This window comes from Pseudophryne corroboree, chromosome 2 (assembly GCF_028390025.1).
Source record: "Pseudophryne corroboree isolate aPseCor3 chromosome 2, aPseCor3.hap2, whole genome shotgun sequence".
NCBI lineage: Eukaryota > Metazoa > Chordata > Amphibia > Anura > Myobatrachidae > Pseudophryne > Pseudophryne corroboree.
The window spans coordinates 423469176-423483694 of record NC_086445.1 but is presented as its reverse complement, the minus strand read 5'-3'; the positions used below and the strand labels follow the sequence as shown (position 1 = coordinate 423483694).

General features: G+C 48.4%; 1 protein-coding gene across 3 annotated transcripts in view; it reads right to left on the bottom strand.

Moving 5' to 3' along the window:
- Positions 1-14519, bottom strand: part of EGFL6 (EGF like domain multiple 6) — a 475748-nt gene that overhangs the window by 171425 nt on the left and 289804 nt on the right. For all 3 annotated transcript variants that reach the window (XM_063953516.1, XM_063953515.1, XM_063953514.1), the window contains exon 9: positions 13206-13283. In XM_063953516.1, the coding sequence (XP_063809586.1) occupies positions 13206-13283 (78 nt within the window). The remainder of the gene's footprint in view (positions 1-13205; positions 13284-14519) is intronic.

Below are 14519 nucleotides of genomic sequence, written 5' to 3'. Positions count from 1 at the left end.
ATTATAAGTATGGGGAATGCGATGTGGGTTACTAAAAAAAGTGAATTAAAGGGTTTGGAGCAGTTTTTCATGAAAACTGCTCCAAATGCCCTTTAATACATTCAGGTGATACTAAAATAATGTGAAAAGGGTGTGAAAACTCCCCTTTTCACATTATTGTAGTAAAAATAGTGTTAATAAACCGGCCTCTTATTAGTCTTTTGAGTAGTTTGCAACACTATAATAAGGGCATCCGAATATATATATATATATATATATATATATATATATATATATATATAAATTATTACATAGTAGCTAGCAGTATTTCATATTTGAATATTTGGGTAAACCTATAAATATCCCATTTCACCTTGGTCAGGCACATAATAGATTCCTCTCCATTCCTGGAATAATAAATCAATGATGAGGCAGACAAGCAGACTGTGTTGGAATCAGCGTTTATAGTGGCATTTATTTTAAGAAACCTGTAATGTTCTTGCTACCTAAATGACTGTTTATTGATTTATCAATAGATGTAAAACATAAGTTAAATAGAGACAGTCACCAAAGTTCCTGACTTTCCTTTCCTACATACTGTAGCAATAGCTTCCCGCTCGCCCAGGAGGATGCATTGTATTCTCTTCCCAGACTATGGGTACCTCCAGCCTGCATAACAATGGAGCTGTGATAAACAGTGAAAGCCATCCCTGGAGAGAAAAATAGTATTTTAATTACCTACCGGTAAATCCTTTTCTCGTAGTCCGTAGAGGATACTGGGCACCCGCCAAGTGCTTCGTTTGTCCTGCACTGTCACTTGGTTAAGTAATGTGGGTTCAGCCGTTGCTGTTCCTGTTTCAAGTTTGGTTAGCTTGGCTTTCCTCTTGTTGTGTGTGCTGGTTCAGAATCTCACCACTATCCTTATCTAGCCTTCTCTCGAAGTACATTATGTCCGTCTCCTCGGGCAGTTTCCTAGACTAATTCTGGTAGGAGGGGTATAGAGTGAAGAGCTAGCCCACACTATCAAATTCTTAAAGTGTCCATGGCTCCTAGTGGACCCGTTTATACCCCCATGGTACTAAATGGACCCCAGTATCCTCTACGGACTATGAGAAAAGGATTTACTGGTAGGTAATTAAAATCCTATTTCTCTTACGTCCTAGAGCAGGGGTGGGCAATTATTTCAGCTGAGGGGCCACTTGACACTTTCCTGTCAGTATTTGAGGGCCGCACACAAAATAGCAGCTCCCCCACGTGCCAAAAATATAGGGACGTGGCTTCATGGGGAAGGGGTGTGGCCAAAAAATAATACAGATTCATATTAGGCTGTACAATTGTCTCCATTATTCAAATTATGCCACACAGTAGCGCCACTTACACACATTACTTCAGGTAGAGCCCCTCTTTTACACATTACAGCAGGTAGAGCCCCCTTTTACACATTACGGAAGGTAGAGCCCCCTTTTACACATTACGGCAGGTAGAGTCCCCTTTTACACATTAACATTTTATTTGGGATAATCATTGCACAGCAAGCAAATTATCCAGTGTCTTATGGCCCCTGATGAAAGGTGTGACACAGTGACAGAACACGGGGGTGGAACACGGTGATGGAACACAGGGGGTGACGCGGTGACAGAACACGGGGGGGTGAGACGGTGACAGAACACGGGGGTGGGACACGGTGACAGAACACGGGGGGGGTTGACACTGACAGAACACGGGGGTGGGCCACGGTGATGGAACACAGGGGGTGACACGGTGACAGAATATGGGCGGGTGACACGGTGACAGAACACGGGGGGGTGACAGAACACGGGTGGGTGACACAGTGACAGAACACGGGGGGTGACACGGTGACAGAACACGGGGGGTGACACAGTGACAGAACACGGGGGGGGGAAACAGTGACAGAACACGGGAGGTGACACGGTAACAACATGGCGGGGTGACTTAGTGACAGAACACGGGGGTGACACGGTGACAGAACACGGGGGGGGGTGACACAGTGACAGAATGTGTGGGGGGGTAACACGGTGACAGAAAGCGGGGGGGTGTGACATGGTGACAGAACGCGGGGGGGTGCTGACTCAGTGGCAGAACACGGGGGTGACACACTGACAGAACGTGGGGGTGACAGAACACGGGAGGTGACACGGTAACAACACTGGGGGGGTGACTTAGTGACAGAACACGGGGGGGTGACACGGTTAAAGAATCCGGGGGGGGAGGGTTGGGGGTGGTACAGCGAGCGTTAAAGATCTCCCCCCTAAACTAAAAACAGTCTGACGCCACTGCCCGCACACACAAACATAAACACACACACACACACACACTCTCATATATATATACACACACACACACACACACACACACACACACACACACACACACACACACACACACACACACACACAGAAATACACTTTCTTTCCCTCACTTTTTCCATTAACTTACTGATCTGTGTTTGGCTGGCAGTGGCAGGAAGGATGGATCTGTAGCAGTGGCTTATGTCCAGTGTAGCTCCGCCCCCTTAGGTCCTGCGTAGCCACGCCCCCTCACTTCCGCCTAGCTCCGCCCCCTTTTCATCTGATCTCTGCCTTTGTCACTGGGGACTGTGGAGGTGGAAGGAGGAGGATGAGTGTGTCAGGCGCCGTGCAGCAGCAGGGCATACTTACCTACTCTCCCGGAAGCTGCGGGAGGCTCCCGTTTTTTGGGGTAGCCCCCCGCACCCCCGGAAGAGTGGGCAGGTCTCCTGCATCCTGCTCGCACCCTAGTGATGCGAGCAGGATGGAGAGATAACCTCCCGCATTCGCAAGTCCGTCGGGTGGAGAAGGGGTTAAAATGACGCAAATTGCGTCATTTTAGCCCCGCCCCCTTCCCGCAGACCCGCGAATCACAGCATTTCCCGTTGCGGGGGGCGGGGCTTAGTGATGTCACAGTCCGGCCCCGCCTTCCAAAGACACTGCAGCGTCTCCTCTCCGGGCTTCTCCCGGAGAGGAGAAAGAAAATGTAGGTAACTATGCAGCAGGGGAGACAGGCGCCGGCAGCTTGGAGGTACTGCAGAGCAATGACAAGCAGCTCAGTCGGTCGGGCCGCTTGTCATTGCACACTGGTGGGAAGCAGTGGGCCGGGCAGGAATGGTTTGCAGGCCGCATCCGGCCCGCGGGCCGTATTTTGCCCACCCCTATCTTAGAGGATACTGGGGTCCGCATTAGTACCATGGGTGTTATGAGCCATTTCTGTTTTGCATTTTGGTTATGCATTTTATGTATACTTCTGTTTCTGTTCCCCTTGGGTGTTATGGGGTGTCCGGAGTCCACCCTTAAGGAGAGAGTACTGTTATGAACCACAAGTAGTGGTTCATTCCGGTTTGCTTTCCGTTTATGTATTTTGTACTATAGTTCTGTTCGCATGCCAGGATTTACATTACACTGGTTTAGAAGACTCTTGTTGGCCGCCGGTGGTGAGTCTGTGTAATTGCAGCCTGTTTCTATGTGTTTAGTCTCACCTGTCAGATAGTTGATCATTATGTGGTGGGTCTCTGTACTGCAATGTGGCTCTTGTCTGTTTCTCTCACCTGCAGCTATTCTGGTCATTATCTTGTTCCTGGCTTCCAGCCATCCTGATTGGGGCGTGTTCCCTTATTACCTAGCTAACTATGCAGTTCTGAGCTGGTGATAGACATTCTGTTAAGATACCTGTATGTTCCTGAATAGAGTCTTGTCCAGTATTGCATCTGTGTCCAGGCCCTGTCTGATACTGGAATCCTGTGTACTCAGCTCTGGCAGAGTCCAGAGCTTCCTATGAGCTGTTCCTGCCCTGGTGTGTTCCGGTGATCTAGTAGCCCCGAGTCCAGAGTCCTGGTGTCCGGAGCCTGTTTAAGATATCTGCCCGGCTTTCCTGTTATGTGAGCCTGTGTCTGCAGCTTTGGGGGTTCTTGTCCGTCCCCCTGTATTCACACCGGTTTCGTGAGTAGCGGCTTTGCCGCACCTTACGGCCTTGGCCGTATCTCTCCGTTATATTTGCTTTGGATTTTCTGCCGAGGGTCCTGCGTATGCTGTCATCGCCGGTACACAGTAGTATTGTGTCGGCGTGTGGACAGCATTTCATTTGTTGTAGTTTGTCCTGGCAGCTGTGCCGCACATACTGTTGTTTGAGTTCTGTAGTTGCCCCTAACTCGAGTTTCTGTTTAGTTAGAGGTTTCCCTTGTTATAGCCCCGTCTCAGTTTACGCCTTGTCTCCAACTAAGACCGGGGGGCATCGGAGTTGGGCAGACATAAACCGCCCTTCAAACGCGGCTGCCGTGGGCCCAAGCAAACATAGTCTCGCAGGCGTAGACTGACCACTCAGGTGAAACAACGGAGTCAGGGTTCTGTAGGGGTTTGCTGCTGACCTCAATTCCCACTCCAGCATTACGTTCCTGTACTTGGGGCTCATCCACCCAGTTCCAGGAGTACCAAGTACAGTGAACGTAACATTGGGAATGTACCAAAGCTCCCAAACCGGGTGGGAGAGTGCTGAGGTTCCTGCAAAACTGATTGACCAAACTGAAAGTCCTCAGAGGCCAAAGTATCGAACTTGTAGAACTTAGCAAATGTGTACGAACCTGACCAAGTAGCTGCTCGGCAGAGCTGTAAAGCCGGACACCCCAGGCAGCCGCCCAGGAAGAACCCACCGACCTAGTATAGTGTGCCTGTACAGATTTTGGACATGGAAAACTTGCCGTGGAAAAAGAATGCTGGATAGTAAGTCTAATCCAGCGCGCAATAGTCTGCTTTGAAGCAGGACACCCAATCTTATTGGGATCATAAAGAACAAACAGTCCTTCTTTCTGTGACGAGCCGTTCTTTTCAAATACACCTTCAAAGCACTCACAACATCCAAAGACGTAGAATTAGCAGAGGTGTCGGTGACAACCGGGACCACAATAGGTTGGTTGATGTGAAACGTAGACACCACCTTAAGAAGAAATTGCTGACGAGTTCTGAGTTCAGCTCTGTCCTCATGGAAAATTAAATAGGGACTTTTTTGAGATAAAGCCCCCAGCTCGGACACATGTCTTGCTGAAGCCAAGGCTAACACTGTGACGGTCTTCCATATAAGATATTTTATGTCTACCTCCTGTAACGGCTCAAACCAGTCCGATTGGAGGAAATGCAGCACCACATCGAGATCCCAAGGTGCCATGGGAGGCACAAAGGGAGGTTGGATGTGCAGAACAATTTTCAAGAACGTCTGGACCTCAGGGACAGAAGCCAATTGTTTCTGAAAGAAAGTGGTCAAGGCCGAAATCTGGACTTTTATGGAGTCCAGACGGAGGCTCACATCCACTCCTGCTTGTAGAAAAAGCAGGAACCGTCCTAGATGGAATTCCATCGCAGAAAATTTTCTGCTCTCACACCAAGAGATGTATTTCTTCCAAATATGATGGTAATGCTTAGACGTTACCCCCTCCCTGGCTTGGATCATAGTCGGGATAACCTTGTTAGGGATCCCTCTCCTGGCTTGAATCAGCTGTTCAACTTCCATGCCATCAAACGTAGCCGCGGCAAGCCCTGATAGACGAACGGGCCCTGTTGCAGAAGATCCTCGCGAAGAGGTAGAGGCCACGGATCTTCGAGGAGCATCTCCAGAAGGTCCACGTACCAGGCCCTTCTTGGGCAGTCCGGAGCAATTAGTACTGCGTGAACCTTTTCCCTTTTTATTCTCTTTAGAATTCTTAATATCATAGGAAGTGGAGGAAACATGTACACCATCTGATAGACCCATGGAGTCATCAAGGCGTCTGCGCCACCACCTGTGGGTCTCTCGACCTGGAACAATACCGCCTGAGCTTCTTGTTGAGACGAGAGGCCATCATGTCGATCTGTGGATATCCCCATCGACTTGTCAAGCACCTGAACACTTCCGGGTGAAGGCCCCACTCCCCCGGGTGCAGGTCGTGTCTGCTGAGGAAGTCTGCTTCCCAGTTGTCTACTCCCAGAATGAAGACCGCTGAAAATGCCACAGTGTTTCTCTCTGCCCAGAGGAGAATTCTTGACACCTCTGACATTGCTGCTCTGCTTTTCGTTCCGCCCTGTCGGTTTATGTACGTTACTGCCGTCACATTGTCCGACTGGACCTGAATGGCCTCATCTTGAAGACGATGTGAGGCCTGCAGAAGGGTGTTGTATATGGCCCTGAGTTCCAGAATGTTGATTGAAAGGATGACTTCCTGAATGGACCATCTTCCTTGAAACTGCACCCCTTGAGTGACTGCTCCCATGAGTGACCAACCTCTGAGGATTGCGTCTGTGGTTAGCAGAATCCATTTCTGAATTCCGAACCTCCGACCCTCGACGAGGTGAGATGTCTGTAGCCACCACAGAAGGGAGATCCTGGCTTTTGGCGACAGACGGATCCTCCGGTGCATGTGAAGATGTGATCTGGACCATTTGTCCAACAGATCGAGCTGGAAGGGTCTTGCGTGAAATCTTCCGTATTGAAGAGCCTCGTAAGAGGACACCATTTCCCCCAGAAGGTGAATGCATAGATGCACCGATATCCGGGTTGGCTTCAGGACATCCCGAACCATCGACTGGATTACTAATGCCTTTTCCAATGGAAGGAACATCTTCTGCGACTGTATCCAGTATCATTCCCAGGAATGGGAGCCTCCGTGTTGGCTCTAGGTGAGATTTCGGAAGGTTCAGAATCCACCCATGACCCTCGAGAAGTCTGGTTGAGAGAGCAATGCTGTCCAGTAACCTTTCCCTGGTTGGTGCTTTTATCAGGAGATCGTCCAATATGTTCACTCCCTGTTTGGGGAGTAGAAGCATCATCTTTACCATCACCTTGGTGAACACCCTCTGTGCCGTGGAGAGGCCAAATGGCAGGGCCTGGAACTGGTAGTGACAGTCCTGCAGTGCAAACCATACATGACAGAGCCAGATCGGAATGTGATGGTACTGTTATGAGCCACGGTAGTGGCTCATTCCTGTTTTGCATTTTGGTTATGTATTTTATGTTATACTTCTGTTTCTGTTCCCCTTGGCTTATATGGGGTGTCCGGAGTCCACCCTTAAGGAGGGGGTACTGTTATGAACCACAAGCAGTGGTTCATTCCTGTTTGCTTTCTGTTTATTAATTTCATGTTATAGTTCTGTTTGCATGCCAGGATTTCTATGGTAATGGTTTAGAAGAATCTTGTTGGCCGCCAGTGGGGAGTCTGTGTAACTGCAGTCTGTTTCTATGTGTTAAGCCTCACCTGTCAGATATTTGGTCATTATGTGGTGAGTCTCTGTACTGCAGTCTGGCTCTTGTCTATGTTACTCTCACCTGCAGATATTTGGCCATTACCTGGTGCCTGGCTTCCAGCCATCCTGATTGGGGCGTGTTCCCTTATTAACCAGCTAGCTCTGCAGTCTAGTGCTGGTGATAGACGTTTTGTTAAGATACCTGTATGTTCCTGGTTGTTTCATGTCCAGTGTTGCATCTGTATACAGGCCCTGTTTGCCAGTTAATTCTGTATCCCGAGTCCTGGTGTCTGGAGCCTGATCATTGGAATTCTTATCCAGCCTTCCAGTCCTGTTGTCCTGTATCTGCAGCCTTGGGGTTCCTGTTCCTTCAGCGTACACCTTACCGGTGTTGTGAGTAGCGGCTCTGCCGCACCTTATGGCTGTGGCCGTATTTGTTCTTACTTTCTGGCTTTTGTGTTTCTCTGCGGAGGTTTCCACTATTGCTGTCCTCGCCGAATTACGACGGTGTCGTGTTTGGTATTTGGGCAGCATTACCTTGGTTACAGTTTGTCTTGGCAGCCGTTCCACACATACCTTAGTTGTGTTCAGTAGTTCCCCCTATCTCTGTGTTTCTGTTTCAGTTAGAGGTTCCCCTTGTTCTCGCCCCGTCTCAGTTTACGCCTTGTCTCCAACTAAGACCAGGGGGCATCGGAGTTGGGCAGACCTAAACTGCCCTTCAAACGCAGCTGCCGTGGGTCCAAGCAAACATAGTCTCGCAGGCGTAGACTGACCACGTGGGTGAGACAACAGGGTCAGGGTTCCGTAGGGGTTGCTGCTGAACTTCGTGCCAACTACAGCATCACGTTCCTGTGCTTGGGGCTTATCCACTCAGCCTCTTGAGTTCCAAGTACAGTGAACGTAACAGTATCACCAGCCATACAACAAAAAAAGAAACAAAGCTAAATGGAGTAGTTTTTTCTTTTTTTGGTTCAGTCCAGTGTTCAGTCCAGAATCCAGTCCAGTGTTCAGTCCAGAATCCAGTCCAGTCTTGTCTTGTCCAGAATCCAGTCCAGTCTTGTCCAGAATCCAGTCTCGTCTTGTCCAGAATCCAGTCTTGTCTTGTCTTGTCCAGAATCCAGTCCAGTCTTGTCTTGTCCTGAATCCAGCCTTGTCTTGTCCAGAATCCAGTCTTGTCTCGTCTTGTCCAGAATCCAGTCTTGTCCAGAATCCAGTCCAGTCTTGTCTTGTCTTGTCCAGAATCCAGCCTCGTCTTGTCCAGAATCCAGTCTTGTCTCGTCTTGTCCAGAATCCAGTCTTGTCTTGTCCAGAATCCAGTCCAGTCTTGTCTTGTCCAGAATCCAGTCCAGTCTTATCTTGTCCAGAATCCAGTCCAGTCTTGTCTTGTCCAGAATCCAGTCCAGTCTTGTCTTGCCTGAAATCCTCCTGTGCCTACTATGCAAGCCCTGCAGGCATCGCTCTCCCTGAACTCTGCTTTCAGTGCCTTGAAACCTGAGTGGCTGGAAGTTTTGCAGCAATAATTAAAGCAACTGCAAAACCTTCTGACCAAAATTTTGCTTATCCTGCCTGAAATTGTTGAGAGCTCTTCTATCTCTAAGGAGAGTCTTGCTCACAATGTTGTGACAAGAGAATCCTCAGATTTGGTTGGAGAGAAAGGGTTTAAAAGTTTCCTGTGGCCCAGGTTCTCAAAGGAGGAGCATCAGCGGTGCAGCAACTTGAATTTGTGCCTATATTGTGAGGGTTTAGGCCACTACCTGCAGACCTGTGAGTTGTGCAAGCCAAAATGTGGTGACAAGTCCTGCCCTCTGGCCAAGTTGAATCAGGATTCAAAACCTACCCTTGTCTCTACTGTGGCAGAGGTACTTGTCATGAAACCCACACTGAAAAGCACTCAATCTTATAATTGGGGTCCTTGGGCTAGGGAGCCCCATTATAGATTCAGGAATCAAAGGAGAATGTTTCTCTCATCTCTTGATTTTCCTGTTGAATCAGAGTTGCAAACCCCAGGAGTGCTGCCCGATGCCCAGGGTCCTGGGCACCTTACCGGTGTTGTGAGTAGCGGCTCTGCTGCACCTTACGGCTGTGGCCGTATATGTTCTTACTTTCTGGCTTTTGTGTTTCTCTGCGGAGGTTTCCGCTATTGCTGTCCTCGCCAAATTACGACGGTGTCGTGTTTGGTATTTGGGCAGCATTACCTTGGTTACAGTTTGTCTTGGCGGCCGTGCCGCACATACCTTTGTTGTTGTGTTCAGTAGTTCCCTCTATCTCTGTGTTTCTGTTTCAGTTAGAGGTTCCCCTTGTTCTCGTCCCGTCTCGGTTTCGCCTTGTCTCCAACTAAGACCGGGGGGCATCGGAGTTGAGCAGACCTAATCCGCTCTTCAAACGCGGCTGCCGTGGGCACAAGCAAACATAGTCTCGCAGGCGTAGACTGACCACGTGGGTGAGACAACGGAGTCAGGGTTCGGTAGGGGTTGCTGCTGAACTTCGTGCAGACTACAGCATCACGTTCCTGTGCTTGGGACTTATCCACTCAGCCTCTTGAGTTCCAAGTTCAGGTACGCATCCTTGATATCCAGAAACACTAGGATTTCCCCCTCCTCCAGATCTGAGATCACCACTCTCAGAGACTCCATCTTGAATTTGAACACTCGTAAGTACGAGTTCAACGACTTGAGGTTCAAAATTGGTCGTACCGAACCGTCCGGTTTCGGTACTACAAACAAGTTGGAATAGTACCCCTTGTTTAGCTGATGAGGTGGAACTGGAACAATGACTTGAGTCTGTACCAGTTTTTGGATGGCATGTTGTAAAGTTGCCTCTTGTGAAACTGGCAAGCCTGATTTGAAGAATCTGTGAGGTGGGAGTTCATGGGTCTCCAGTCTGTAGCCCTGGGAAATCAGATTTATGACCTAGGGATCCTGGCACGAATTTGACCAGATTTGACTGAAGAATTGTAGGCGTGCTCCCACCTGACAGCCTTCCAGGCATTGCGGTCCACCGTCATGCTGAAGTCTTTGAGGAAGCAGAGCCTGAGCTCTGTTCCTGAGTACCTGCTGTTGCTGGTTTGTGTGGTTTACCTCTTGCGCCACTGGAGTATGTAGAAGCACCTCTGGATTTGCCTTTGAATTTTGCTGTCCGAAAGGACTGTAACTTAAAAGCTGAATGGGTCTTCTTGGTTGGGGGGGCTGTGGAAGAAAGATATGTAGACTTACCCGCAGTAGCTGTGGAGATCCATTTGTCTAAATCATCTCCGAACAAGGCCTCTCCTGGGAATGGTAGGCCTTCCACGCCTTTCCAGGAGTCCACTGGCATAGCCACAAGCCCCTGCGTGCTGACACTGCAATAGCGGTGGTGCATGCGTTAAGCACGCCTATTTCCTTTATGGCTTCCACTATAAAAGTTTGCAGAGCCCTGTATGTGCTGCAGGAGTAAGACGACATCCCCCCTAGATAAGGAATCTAACCCCTCAATTAAGTTACCTGACCATTTAGCAATGGCTTTAGTGATCCACGCACATGCAATAGTGGGTCTTTGGGCCACCCCAGCAGCTGTGTACAATGATTTGAGTGTAGTCTCAATTTTATGATCAGCTGTGTCTTTCAGGGAGGCTGCACCAGGAACAGGCAACACAATTTTACGTGACAGCCTAGAGACTGATGCGTCCACTATCGGTGGATTTTCCCATTTTTTCCTATCCTCCAGAGGAAAAGGAAAAGATGAGAGCAACCTTTTAGGGATCTGAAACTTCTTATCAGGATTAACCCATGGTTATTCAAACAGGGTATTCAATTCTTTTGACGCAGGAAAAGTGACTGAGGACTTCTTTTTTACTTTAAAATAAGATTCCTCACACTCCTCTGACACCTTATCAGGAATATGCAGAACATCTCTGATAAACTCTAGAAGAGCCTCTATTCCCTGTGACAGAGCTGTATCCCCCCCTATGAGTCCACCTCCCCCCTCCTCCATGTCTGACATGTCAGTGTCAGAGTCAGACTGCAGGATATGGGCCAGAGATCGCTTTTGCAGACAAACGGGAGGGGACTGAGATGCTGTCTTGGGAACTGAGTCTCTGTTCATAAACTCATCCACAGTCTGTTTTAAGTATTGCGTTTCTTTTTCATTCCCTTAAGAGAATTAACCCATTCCGGTTCAGCCCCGCTAGCCTGTGAACCCTGAGTACCCAGTAGTGAGCCCCCTGGTGAAGAGGAACACTCTGCGGTACAGGAAACACACTCTTTGCTTGACATAATGTAAATGTGACAGCACACACACACACACAGGAAAGGTTAAGCACAATTAACCCACAAAGAGCCCTTGAGGGAGACACAGAGTTGTCTGGAGCCAGGCCCCACCGCGCCCTTACCGCTGATGCCAAGCTTAGCCGGGTTGCAGACTAAGTACCCTGATAGGGGACTTAGTACACTAATAGTCGCTCCCCCCCTGCTGTGACCCCTTGGTACTGCTGAGGTAATCTGGAGTCACACTGGAGGAGCTGTGCGTCCCTGTCCTGTCAGCATCTGTGTCCACTGCAGAGGGAAAATGGCGCTGGTGAGCTGCTGTATCCGCTCATAGTGAAGCCCCGCCCCTTCAATGGCACACAGTCTTCCTGCTTTTTTTATACTGACTGAAGAATCTGGTGCTTAAAATGGAGAAAACCATTTTTAGGCTGTTGTGTCAGGAAGGGTACTGTGTACAGTATACGGGGACGCAGTTGTGTTGCGAATAGTTCCCTCTGGAGCTCAGTGTCCTGTCAGCGGGGAACGGGACCATTAACTCTTCAAGAGGTTGGCCCGTTCTTCCCCCTAAGTCCCTCGAAGCAGGCAGGCTGGTGCCAACCAGCCCTGCCTGAAAATAAACATATAAAATAAATGCAGAAAACTCTTCAGGAGCTTCCTTCAGCGTGACCGGCTCATCTGGGCACATTTTCTAAACTGAGTCTGGTAGGAGGGGCATACAGGGAGGAGCCAGCCCACACTATCAAATTCTTAAAGTGCCCAGAGCCGGCCTTAGGCATAGGCAAACTAGGCAGATGCATAGGGCATTTGGTATGCTTAGGGGCACCAGCAGCTTCTGCTGATTAAAATGATATGTGGCATGCCTATATTCTGTGTGTGACTGCGGTTGTATCTGCATACGAAATGCTATGCTACAGTGTATTCCTGGAAATCACTGTAATGTAGCATTTCGTATGCAGATACAGTCACAGTCTCACACAGTATATAGGCATGCTGCATATCATTTTAATCAGCAGAAGCTGCTTGTGCATCCTAGCCACATAGTAATGCAAATAATATGATGCATTTTCATAAACAAAAGGCGCCCGACGTTAGCAGAGCTACCAGCTGACTCATGCCAGGCATCTCCTGCAGAACTAGCGGTGGTGCTAGGGGGCACCGGCCAAAATCTTGCCTAGGGCATCAAATTGGTTAGGGCCGGCTCTGAAAGTGCCCATGGCTCCTAGTGGACCCGTCTATACCCCTATGGTACTAAATGGACCCCAGTATCCTCTAGGACGTAAGAGAAAACACTGACAAGCTGTCTACATGTCTCTGAACATTATGTGATCATGTGACAGGTGGTGCATTTTAATGTTATTTTGAGTTTATTAAATCTATTTGTTGTAAGAGCAATGTACTCCTATACTGATATGATTCAAGTTCAGACCATGGCACCCCTGGAACATAATTAACCTCGTTAACTTTGTCCTTGCTTTGCTCGCCACCCTTTGGGCTCGGTTGCTTGATTCGCTAGACAGAGGCAAATATTCCCAATAGGTATCCACGTGGATAGTGTTCTGAGGCAGTTTAGTTTTGCTAGACCAGGGGGTCCCATGTACTGAACTTGAGCCTACTGATACATTTCCTGCGTCAATATAGAGTACACTAAAGCAAATTATCTATAAGGAAAATGTAACATTTCATATGATCCCAGGCTAATATATACAATTTGTTGATAGTAGTATATTTGAAATTACTATTTACTTACCTTCTGATTTTAGATGAGGGACCTTTTGGATTACTGAATGTGGGCTATAGGCAGCCTCTTCTCGTTTCACCTGTAGAGCTGATGGAAACAAAGGTCAGACAGATGCCAATTATAAACACTGTATGAAATCATAGTTTACAATATTGCTAAATGGAAATCAGAACTCCTAACTGACTCTCCTATTCCATACTTATTTCTTGGCAGGCCACCCCCAGTTCTCCAGATACTTTTAGAAAACATGCTAAATTCATACATTGCTATTTATTGCAGCGTATTTTCATATTAGAGCTTTCCCTTTCCAGACTCTGGGGCGATAACATAGATAGAGATGTGCTCATTGTGCTTGTGCCTAAGGGCCTAATTCAGACCCGATCGCTGCAACGGCAGCGATTACAGTATTAAATCCTTTGGGGAGTGCCCATGTACAGCATGCGCAGACAGTGAGAAAGCAATCAGGCAGAGGTGGTCGTGGGGCGGGAGAGGGCGGGCCAACGTCGTTAGAACACCGTCGGTGGGGTGCGATCCGGACAACGCAAGCGCGCCCGCACCATTGCGGGGCGCAACCGCCTGTCAGTGCTGCTAGGCTGCACAGGCAGGGAGTTACTGGGTGGGTGCGAAAGCATCACCGCCGTGCGATGCTTTTGCACCCGTGCAGTGGGGGTAGGGCCTGACATGCGGGGCGGACTAGTCCTGTGCTGTGCGTACCCACGCATGTCTGAGAAACTGATCATAGATGTGCTAAATTAAGCACATCTACAATCAGATCTGAATCACCCCCTAAGTTCCTTCAAGATAAAGAAAACTTGTAATCGTAATGGACACTATGGGATAAATTTATTAAGGTGGGAGTTTTTTTTTAGAACTGGTGATGTTGCTCATAGCAACCAACCAGATTCTATCTATTCTCTTCTTGAGGCAGCTAGATAAAATTTAAGTAGAATCTGATTGGTTGCTATGAGCAACATCACCAGTTCTAAAAAAATACTCCCACCTTGGTAAATTTACCCCTATATTACATTATAATAGAAGTGCATATGCATAATTACATCTGTTTTCAGACAAATCTTTTGCACCTTGGAGAAGGCTGGAGCAAATGCGCACTGATAATGATAACAGCTCTGAAACATAGTTTACCATGCGTGAAATTGTCAGACTTGGTTTTGTCTGTGTCCCCGGAGGGGGCGCTAGTGGGTCAGTGGAGGTGGATGGGAGAAAACGAGGAGGCTGGATTATGTTTCTGCGCATGAGCGCAATGATATTTATTAGACAGATGGTTCACAAAACGGCAGCAGAAAATAACAGTAGGAAATGCAA